The 11961-nt window shown below is 34.9% G+C and overlaps 1 protein-coding gene across 1 annotated transcript; it reads left to right on the forward strand.

Annotated features, from left to right (window-relative positions):
* The first annotated feature begins 766 nt into the window (after positions 1 to 766).
* On the forward strand, positions 767 to 11184 carry LOC120355921. Its single transcript, XM_039444675.1, has 3 exons — positions 767 to 974; positions 1721 to 1849; positions 11027 to 11184. The coding sequence occupies exons 1-3, from the start codon at positions 850 to 852 to the stop codon at positions 11166 to 11168; spliced, it is 396 nt and encodes a 131-aa protein (XP_039300609.1). The 5' UTR covers positions 767 to 849; the 3' UTR covers positions 11169 to 11184.
* Positions 11185 to 11961: the final 777 nt, after the last annotated feature.

The following is an 11961-nucleotide window of genomic DNA, read 5'->3' on the forward strand; positions in this document are numbered from 1 at the left end:
TTGCATCGTGTGGACCTAGAAAAGGATAGTACCACCGGCTTTGTCGAATGATAGACAAGAATAGCAAAACCAAATGGTTTTTATAGAATATTGAATGTGAAAGGGTTAGGTGTTGGGTTTTTTCAAGTTATATTTAATAATTCTTTATGAGGCTAGGTTAGGTTTTTGCTTTAACATTGCAATATTCTAGAAAGGGCTAGGGTACAGGTAGAATTATGGTTTTTGATATTTCAAATGTGAAAAGATAGGTTAGGGGGTTAGGATTTTGGTTTGAAATGCAATATGCTGGAAGGGATTACGAGTTTTTACCAAGATTTATTTTATTAATGTTTTAAATATAATAGGGGAGGTTAAGGGTTAGGTTTTTGCTTTGAAATGACAATATGCTGTCTTAGTTGTAGTTTTTTCTAACATTAGTTAAATAACAACTGTTATATTTTATTAATTTTATTTTTTAGAAGTACTCTTTCTTTTATTGAATGAAATGATGATAATATGTTGAATATTGTATCGAATTCAATGATAAATCATCATGGAATAATATCATCATCAAAATGGAATGACGGCTCCAGTTACGGTGCTCGGTAACCATCATCACAAACAACGTTACATTCAAATAGCTGACTGAATGGAACGGGAAAAAACCGTTACTAACGCATGCGTGATACAGTGCTGTCTGAGACCGAGAGTGGTTTGTTCAAATACTTGCACCTTTTGCAAGAATAATTGTTTATTGTACCTTTTGCAAGTTAGTAGCAACTAGCAATCTCTAGCAAAGAATAAAAAAATGGTGGTGTTCCAATGGGATATAGTGAATAATTTTGGTCACTAAATGTTTACAGACGATTCATGAACCTTTGCTCTTTTCCAAATGTGATTGTAAATAAGACCTTTTGTTTCATTCATAGTGTAAAACTGATATTGGATTTTATTTCGTTTAGTTACAACATCCTAACCAAGAACAAAGCTGTGAGGTTAGTAGCACAAATAGCTTGATTATAAGCTAGATAGTTGTAGAAAATAGAATCTTTTAATAAGTCAGTAGATTATTTTTGTTTCAACTTCAAATTTTATACAAAGAATAGTTTGATAACCTATTTGAATTTTTAATTTCATCAGCATCTGCATTTGTAATAAGCAACAGTTGGGCGAACATAGACCTAATTATTATTAGAATAATGTAACTAAGCTTATAAATGTTATGAAATTTGTGGAATACAAAGATGAAAAGTGTTAGGTAATGGCTAGTTATTTTTAGCCAGTAATGTAAAAATGGATGTTCCATTATTTCTCTGAGCAATATTAATGTTTTTAGTTGTTAGTTACCGTCAAGCTAGCCAAAAATGTACCCTCTTACTCTATAATTATTATTGAAAAGTGCTTTGCTTAATGCCTGTGAATTGAATGCCTGGTCAAACAATTTCAAATTGATAGATACGTAATGTAAATGTTTTGAACTCCTGTTTGTCTTGCAAATATTTGTTTAAAGTGGGTCTATTTCATTCTTTTTTCACTTCTAGCCTACAGATTAGGTTACTAAATTATCTCACAGTTATTTCAATTTCTATATTTTTAGGTACTTGGGCTATTACTTATAAAATATAATTTATTACCATTTGCTAAAATACATAAAAAGTCTAATCCAATAAACGTTCTGCATATTAGCTTGTAGAAAATTAGAATACTATTTATATTTAATTTGTAATGTTGAATATTTCAGGTGCTGTTGCAAAGGTGCAATGTCTGCTCCTAAGGATAGACATACGTACGACCGAGACAGCAGTAGTGATACAGAGGACTATCATGACTCTGAAGACAGACGTCGCAGAGTATTCAAGAATCGGCTGAGGTTAGTGTCATTTTACCTAGAAACAATATTATATGAAAACTAATTGTACATTAAAATTAATTCTACATAAACTATTTTACCTAGAAACTAATTTATAATGTAAACGTTTGGTTTTATTGATTAATTCTACATCTATATTAATTAACTGTTATGTATATTTTACATTATACATAATAATAGATAGATTCATTAATAACAATAATAGTGATTCATTGTCAGTTATACAAATTACACTAATGTACAAATTACAAAAATTACACAATTGTACAAATTACACACAGTCATTCAAACTAAAAATAATACACATATGCAAAGCTCAAAGAGCTTGTCAGTATAATATGGGATTATGATATAGGGCCTATGATACAAATTAAAAAAATATGAAAATTAATACCATGAATATTATAATAAATGAAAAAAATTCTTTCGAATATCATCATTGACAGAAGATAAGATTTAATTCAACTGGCTATGAATACAGCACAACAAGATTACAAATAACTGGATAAGTTTAAAAAAAATGGAAAACCAAAAAGGAATGGATATACATAGTCAATAACAGAGTTTGAATAGAGCTTTGAAAAAACAATATTATAATATTACATCTGTTGTCAGAATCATACATCAAGTATATTATTCAAATTATCACCACTTATATCCTCTCTGTTTTCTCTTCAGAGATTGTCATGAGATAAGCTTTAACACTTCTTGAAACTATAGAATGAGTCACAGTGCTTAATCGCCTGTAGTAAGCCATTGTAAAATTCATCCTCAAGAAAAATGATAGATTTTTGGAAGAATGAACTTCTTGATCTGTGCTATCTGGGGCCTATTTCACAAAGGTACAAGTATTGTTACCAACCATGGTTACGAATAAGTACTTGTAGTTACAAGTTTACAAGTACCTACTCACGTTTCACAAAAATTATGATCTACAAGTTCACAAGTTTACAATTTTACAAGTCTACAAGTACTTCAATAGTAAACATAACCTATTTTCATGATGATTTCATTTTTTCATCCTTTATAAAGGTTACTTGTACTTTTCAATAATTACTTTGAAAATATTTGAAAGCTACATATTTTTTTTTGTACAGTCTACTTCATTTATTGCTGAATTTGTAACCTACACACTATATGTACTCTGTATATATAGTAGATGTACTATATATAATGTATACTATATATACTGTGTGTATATACTATTACACATAACCTATGAGGTGACACATTAATAACTATTTTGGAAATTTATTAAATTTGATTTCCTGATGCATATATTTCCAAAATAATGAATTTTAGAGGGATATAGGGCATTTTTGATTATTAGAAATATTTATTGAATATTTAAAATCATTTTAATGATCACTTGTAAATCCTTTACATAGCTTTCCACCTCGGTAGAAATTTCATATTTACGAACAAGTAATTTTGACAAAAATTGTTGGCTACAATGAAAATCTTTGTGAAACACTTGTTCGTAACAAGCAAATCACTTGTAAACTTGTAGAAATTCATTGTAACTACAAGTTTACAATTCTGCTTTTGTGAAACGCTAGTAATCAGCTGTTCTCCAAAACCATGGTTGGCAACAAGACTTGTAATCTACTTGTACCGATGTGAAACGGGCCCCTGATCAAAACTAAACCCCGCAAAGTGTTTAGTAGGCCTATTCATCTAAATATCAACTATATTGCCCAAGTTACCTCTTGTATAATTGTATTGGATCAGCACCTTGAAACAAGACAATGATCTCAAAGGAAGAACTCTTGACAGCCGAAACATATTTTCCCCGTTATCTTGTCTTCCAGTAACAATGGAGCCAACTCATCCTCTTTGTAATCTCATTAGAGGCTTCATAATAATATATGTGCAAAGCCATAAGACAGCCGGGAATGTGCCAATGAAATGTAAATCTCTAGTTTGAGACAATTTTTTTCCATGTGGTAGAATCTATGTCGTAGTTGCCTTAATCCTTTCTTGAGTGTGTTTATATATGGGCCCTCCGTAAGAGATCCTTTTCCACCCGCAACTCCAAATATTTCACTTCGTGAAACTGCTGAATAACGCTACAAGGACAGTTATTGAAGTTTGAACAGTTGACAAAGTGATATTTGAGTGGAGAATCACATATAAACGATTGAGCAAGACCAAAGCTCACAAATGTTGTCTTATCAGAATTCAACTCTTTGTTCAATGTGAACCAAAAGATAACAGATTCAGATTCGCTTGCATACTGGACTGAAGATTCTTCAGATTTGGTCGCCATTTGTAAATGCCGTCTTCGGCAAAGGCTTTAACATTACCTTTGAAAGGTGCCCAACCACTTCGTTGATGAAAACCAGGAACAGGACGGTGCCTTAATTTTATCCTTGGGGAACACCTCTTTGAATACCCTGAAAGGAACTCACAACACCATCAATACACACAAACATTGATTTCTCTCATGAATTACGATTGAAACCAATCCACAAACTCTAGCTAACTCATCTCAGAGAAAAACTTTTGCAGAGCTAGTTCTGTGCTTAGACCCTCTCTGAATCCAAATTGATTAGAACAAAATCATATAAATTAAGAAATGGAAGAAGGCGGTACTTGAATTTATTCAAATATTTTGGAAAAAAATAGACAACAAGGAAATATGTTGGGAATCTTAAACTTTTGAACTATTTAATTTTTTTCTGGATTATGTACTATTTTGGCAATTTTCAATGTTGATTGGAATTTACTTCTAGTAAGCTCCTGTTGAAATATGAGCCAATACCACATTTATGCTGGTGGATAGAAAGAATTTTTTAGAGATTATGAAAATCCATCTGAGCCTGGAGAGCCTTGGACCCATGCAGCCCAGAAATAACATTGACTATTTCCTCGGGACGTACAGGTCTTACTTCCTACTTCCGATGTCTTCCTCACGGTCCTGGGATCGGGGAATAATCGTCAGTGGATTTGGTCTCCTCTGTCAGAGTCGTCAAGAAGGCGTATAGAGTATCTTGCACTACACTCGAAGGTGGTGGTACGTATGCTCCTCAATAAATTTGGTCACTGCATAGTACGGTCTTGCAATGAGGTATTTTTTCAGCTGTCTGTGGAATGTTGTCCGCGAATCCCTCAAAATCTTTAGGCTGTCCGGTAGATAGTTGAAGAAATGTGAGCCTGCATAGGTAGGTATTTTCTTGAATTTGCCGAGCCTGTGTTGCGGAAGGTAAATTTTCAGCTTGCTTCTTGTGTTATGTGTGTGTTGGCTATTTCTGAGATTCGGGCTTGAGTCTATGGCAAGAGTTATGGTTTCAAGTATGTAGATTGAGACCACTGTAAGCAGTTTGTTTTCGACAAATAATGGTCTACAGTGCTCCAGTGCTTCTTAGGATGGTTCGTAAGGCTTTTTCCTGACTTCGTAGAACTCTCTCCATGTGCACCTGCGCTGATGCTCCCCAGGCAACAATGCCATATCGCAGCTGTGAGGCGAATAGGGCATGGTACGCGATAAATGTGGTACTGACATTAGTGGTACATCTTATTCTACGAAGTACATAATATGTGGCTGAAGCTAATTTCTCACACAAAAGGTCAATATGCTCATTCCGGTTCTTGTCTATCATGATACCAAGAAATCTTGTGCAATCTTTTGTATTTGTTGGTTCGTTGATTACATTGTCTATATTGAATATCTGTCCCTTTGGAGTGAAGTTTATATTTACTGTCTTGTCTTTATTGATTGATAGCTTCAGTTTCCTACATATATTTTTGGCCATTTCAAGTGTCGAGCTTATATCGTTGCTTTCGTATTCTCTGTCTGATGGGATTATTATGGTGGTATCGTCTGCAAATAGTACACATTTTTGGTTTTCTTGAGATTATTTGGAAAATCATTTATGTAAATGAGAAAGAACAAGGGTCCTAGGATTGACCCTTGAGGAACACCTTTGGATATTTTGCAAAGAGATGATTTGGCACTAGTCAAGGCAGTGTGCTGCTGATAACTGATTTCAACATACTGATACCTTTCAGTGAAATAGTTTTGGATCCATTCTATGACTTGGCCCTGAATGTTTAGCTGTTTCAATTTTTTGATTAGGATTTCTTGGTCTAAGTTGTCGAATGCCTTCTGCAAGTCTAGGAACAGGCCTGATGCTATCCTCTTTTCCTCCCAGATCTCATTAATCACCCTGCAGAGATATGCTATTGCTGTGTTTGTACTTCGCCCCTTCCTAAAACCATGTTGAAATTATGATATCAGTTCATTTTTTTTCCAGGTGTGCTATCAACTGATTGTACACTACCCGCTCAGTCAGCTTTGAAGTTCCAGGCAAATTTGATATTGGTCTGTAGTTGTTTGGATTAAGCTTGTCTCCTTTCTTGAAAACTGGATACACTTTGGAAATCTTCATCTTAATAGGCAAAGTAGATTGACTCAATGAGGTGTTGATGATGTGGGTCAATGGTTTTATGACTTCTTCTTTGCAGAATTTCAGCATCTTCCCAGAGATTTCATCAAAGCCTGCTGAATTGTTGGACTTTGAATTATTAAGAAGTTCATCCATTCCGTGATGTGTGACATTTTTGAAGGTTGAGAAAATTGGTATACCATTGTCGGGCTCAGCTTCAGATGTGGTAATGGTTTGTGATTGATTTGTGTGGTTTCATGCTTGAGGTGAGGTGAAGATGCTGTTGAAAATTATTGCTGATTTCAAGTGGATCCGCTGTCAGCTTACCATCCAGAAGAAGCCTTATGCTGTTCTGCCTTCCATCTTGCTTATTTCTTTCACTATTCACAGTTTTCCACAGCTTTTTGGTTTTGTCTTTTGAGTTTTTTATTTTGTTCATTGTGTGATCCGTTCTCTTCCTCTTCACTTCAATGTCATAGGTTTTTTTTGATTCTTGAAACCTGTCTTTGTCTTCGAATGATCCTGTCAGCAGGTATCTGTCATGCAAACTTTGAAGGGAGGCTTTCATCTTCTGCAACTCACAATCCACAAAAATAATTTTTTTTGTATATTCATTTTCTCGGCCCTAGAGGCATAATGTGGTCAAGGCTCTGGCGCATTATTTGCAGAAAGTTATTATATTTTACTTCAACAGACTTTGGTTTATAGACAGACTCCCAGTTTGTATTTAACATTTGCTTTAGTTCAGTTAATTTGCTTTTTGAGACATTCTTAGAGTATCTGTAAGTGGTGTGGCAACTTTTACTTCTATTTTTTATTTTGCATAGCAACAAATGGTGGTCTGACAGTGGTGTATAGTGTGCTTTTACCTCAATCTTCTCTTGTTTGATAATTGTGTAACACCCATCAATGCTAGATACAGTAGTGGGGGTTTTCCTTGTTTCAGGGATGTGATGTATTCTGCATCCAAACTCAGATAACACATTTCGAAGGTTTACACCACGCTCATCTGGTCTGAGTATGTCAAAGTTTGCATCTCCCAGTATTATTATATCATTTGAATTGTTTGTGTGTTGTCCCAGTAACTGTCCCAATTTTCCTAAAAATTCCGCTGTATCAGTGCTAGGAGATCTGTATGTTCCGATTAGAATTTTGATATTTGAAATTAAATTTGATATTTGAGTATTAATCCAACAGTTTCAAACACTTGTTCCTTTGACTTGCATTGTTCTGATAACTGAAGCTGATCTATGTCAACAGAAAAAATATTTTTTACAAAAACAGCTATGCCACCCCACATACGTTCAGTTCTGCAATAACTAAAGGTCAGTCTGAAACCTTCGATATTTGTGAGATAAAATTGGTCCATGCCTAAACCATGTTCCGAGATAATTAGAATATCAGGGTGAAATTTTTCGAGTTCTACAACCATCAAGTTTATTTTGTGTCTCTCATTATAGCCGTAGCGTATTGTCTCCGATCAGAGGTGGTGCCTCCCCTTCCTTTCCTTCAGCCGTTCCCCAAATTCTTGAGCAGGGCGCCCCTCATCCTGTGGACCGTTCTTATACTCATCCCTCTTCTCGTCAACACAACTCTCCTTTACCTTATTTGAATGTGATTTTGGTTTGGTATTGCAGGCCTCCATGTTTCGAACTTCAACTCCCTTGCTTGGCAGTGGCTCTGGTAAACTCTTCGTCGCTGTAGAGGATTCTTTGATCCGGGCAGGGTTTACCTCATTTGTACACTCGGAGTCCTCAATCAAGATTGCTGTAGCATCCTCTGTTCTTACCGGGCAGCAGGGCTCTGGATACCTTGTGAGAAGTCACGAATTATACTTCCCATGCTGTAAATTACACTCGTCTTTCTTGCTATGATATCTGACAGACGACTATTGTTTGTATTTAGCATTTTTATCTCATTTTTAAGTCCTCTATATCATCATGTAAAACTTTAATTATGACATCATAGCTGTTATAGCTTTGGCGCATTCTGGGTTTGTGCCTTGATTTGTCAAGTCAGTGCTTTGAAATGTTTTGTTAGGCAATGTTAGTTACATTGTGATTCGTCATTTAAGTCAGATTTTAGCAAATCATTATCATTTGATTTATTTAGTAGTATTGAGATATGGGAAGCTTCAGCATTGATACGAGTCTTACATTCCTCACACATCCAGGCTAGATCAGAACTTTACCTGCTTTCATTTCGTCGTACTGTTTGTTGGTTATGTTGACACACTTGGTGTGATACCATTTATTATCTTTGCAGTCGCATGTTACAGCGTGGTCACTGTTCTCAACTGGTTTGTGGCAAACACCACATAGAGACTGGATATTTTCATTAATAATGGCCTTTAAAGATTGTTTTTTCCCCATTTTGGTTAAGCAAGCAGATAATAATATGTTGTCTTGCAGGGGGAAATATGGGCAAATCATTGGTAACTTGAGTTTGTCAAGAGTCAACAAAGCATAAAAGTTATATCAGTGCAGTTCGGTTTTTACATATCACAGTCAAATATCACAAGGTTGGGCTGGGTTAACACATAAAACAAAATAACGATGGCACAATTAAACAATAATATATCCTATAATTCAAATAAAATGAAGCAATTTATAGGAATTTGGTGAGCTTGTTAGAATCTTCAATCAAAGCATAGAGGTTAGATCAGTCCAAAAACATAAATTTCTATCACAGTCAAATATCACAGTTTTGAACAAGGGAAACAATAAAAATAAAATGTTTCCAATGATACAGTCAGAAACTAAAATTCCAGTAATAACGGGTGCAAATTGAAAATATAGGCAATAAGTCACTAGTTCGAAAGGTTGCAAAATTGTTGAGTATTGGAAAAAAGATGTATCAAGTAGTCTGACATATTTTGGATCGGTCTCAAGTTAATTATTATAATATTATCTAAAGTCTATCCTTTAAAATACGGAACTGTTTTATTTTTATTTTTACGAGTTGAGAAATAATATGCGTGCACTGATATGTTAGGCAGAATACTACGTCAGAAACTACTTAGAAACTATGTCATGATGTGCGGCTTGAAAAGTTTGTGAAATGAATCCAAATTCACCAAAAATATTTCAAATCAATTTGGATATTATCGTTATAGTTTCAATTTAGTATTCTTTCACTATAAGATTGATTTGTCAGTAATAAATTGTAAAGATCTCACCCGAATACGATGTTCCAGTCTTTGCAGGTTAGCTTGGTATAGTCATGGATTCATTAACAATTTTGACAAATAAAAACTCATTTTCGATCAAAAATGTTTGGATAAAAACAAGAATCTCTTACTCCTACCAACTTTGAAGGAACTTCTATAAGTCCTCATTACTTTCTCTGAAGCAAGCTGCAACTTTGACCCAACCCCATATACATCAATGCAAAAATCATTAAAGATCTGTGAAATATTGCTTGTTCTATAATACTGTATCTTTCTTTTCTATTGCTGATCCAGACTTTAACCCTTTCTTGAATAAGCCAACTCATCACCCCCGATTCCTATTTATTATTTTGAACAGTCGGAACTCTCTATTTTCAATGAGTACTGAGCTATGATTTTTCAAAAATGAGTAAAATTTTGAACACACCAAAAGTCCCCACCCCTACCCATGTACTAAGGGGTTGGGGGTGGTTCAAAGGTACCATTTTTTGGTTTTCGCATATATCTCGAAAACTATACGTCTTACGGACATGACTATTCTGTACAATATTGAAGCTTACAACATTCATTCCACAACGTTTTCCATATCTCTCATAGTTATCGAAGATATCCGAGCATGAAGGCGTGACATTGAAAAAAAATTTCTTTCCCATTTTTGATCATTTTGGTCTCATACCTTTTTAATTATTCATGATATAAATCTATGTCGATTATGAGTATTAAACTCTCTTCAATTTTATGTATTATGTCTCTATTTTATGCATTTCCCCACGACTGTTGCAGAAGTTTTATTGTTGCGTGTGAAATCCTCACTTTTGCAACAAAACAAAGGAATTTGGAGGGAATGTTTGGAACTCAATTTTTGACTTTGCAGCTTTGTTTGGGCCAGTTGAGAGGTGAACATTTCAGAAGTCCCCATCCCCACCCCTAGTGCTAAAGGGATAAGGGTTGTTTAAAAGTTGCATTTTTCCAATTTTCGCTCACACGCTTATATCTTGGGAACAATGCTCTCCACCCAAATAACCAACTGTTCAAAAATGAAGCTTGATGAATTTCCTACAAGATTTGTTTTGTTATATCTTCAATAATTTTCGCGATATATGCTCTTGAAAGTTTGAGAGAAATACAGGTTTTTAAACAACTTTTTGCAGTTTCAGGACCTATAACCCACCGACAATGCATTAGAAAAATGAATACTTATCGCAGGATTAAAAAGCATGAGGTGTTCTTTCGTTTAATAATTATTCCATGCTTCCCTCCAATTGTTATAGCAGATTCTTCAATTTTGCAACAAGTTGCAACTTAGCAATACCACACTTTCAGCAGAGGGGATAGAGGTGGGCACTTTTGATATGTTTAGCTCCAAACAAGTTGTCCAACGAACTTGATCTGTAAAAAGGTTTGAAGAATGTGTTCAAAATTTGAAGATGATTGACCAAATCGTTCAAAAGTAATTGTAGAGCATTTTTGTCGGACAGACACAGAAGAACAGCGATTTTTGCTTTGAATCAATAGTAAGAATTCGCTAAAACTGAACAATATATTCGAGTAACAAACTGAATAATATATGTCATGGATTATGTCTTGGAAGTAATAGACTATTTGCAAACATTGTTTCAGCTATGGGTCGCTTTCAAAGCCAAAGCCTTGCCTCGTTCAACGTCAGCCCGGAAGCCCCGCAGATAGCAGACAATTAGTGGAACGCTCTCACTCAGTGTCCACTCCAAAGCAGAGTTTGAATTCCGCTCCTAGGAACAGGTAGGATTTTGCATCCTTTGCTGGCTAAAGTTGAATTTTCTCCAATTTTAGTTAAACCTTCGACTTTCGACTATTGCCGACATGCAGACATTAGTTTTGAACCCAAGATCGGTTTGTTACGTTGTTGACTGGAACGCTTTTTCAATTTCCATTGATTTTATTTCAATTTTCTTGTTGTATTCGATCGGAAGACAGTTGTTATAGGTTTGGTTGGGAAAAACACGTAGTTTTATTATGTGTCTTAAGCCGGGTCCAGACGCTCAAGTTTACCATCAGTCTTTTGCTCAAGCAAAAGACTGATCGTTTGGTTCAAGCAAAAGACGGATGTAAAATTGCGTCCACACGTATCCGTCTTATGTCGTCCGTTTTCCTATTTTTGTGCTCACAAGCTCAGTTCGTCATCAACTATGGAAGAGCTAGTACTCTTGGCCACTTTTGTTTTGTGTGTAAAAAATAGGAAGAAAGGTAGAGTTCATCGTTCACATTGGAGTAGGGAATGGTTGTTAGAAAGACACAAATTTTCTCATGTTGCTTGCTTCGAGAATTGCAAGATGAATCTGAAAATATGTTTATAATTTTGCTATATGTTCCTCATTTACGGTGAAACGCAGCAATAGATTTTCATGAAATTTGACAGGTATGTTATGTCCTCTTTAAATTGCGCGTTGAACTTATATACAAGGTTTTTTGAAATTTTTACATTTTAAGGATAATACAAAAGAAAAAGAAGTCTCTTTCGAACGCCAATATTACCGTAAAAATCAGACTATAGACATCATAAATCAGCTGTCGAGTGG

The sequence above is a fragment of the Nilaparvata lugens genome, unplaced genomic scaffold (assembly GCF_014356525.2).
Source record: "Nilaparvata lugens isolate BPH unplaced genomic scaffold, ASM1435652v1 scaffold5239, whole genome shotgun sequence".
Taxonomy (NCBI): Eukaryota; Metazoa; Arthropoda; class Insecta; order Hemiptera; family Delphacidae; genus Nilaparvata; species Nilaparvata lugens.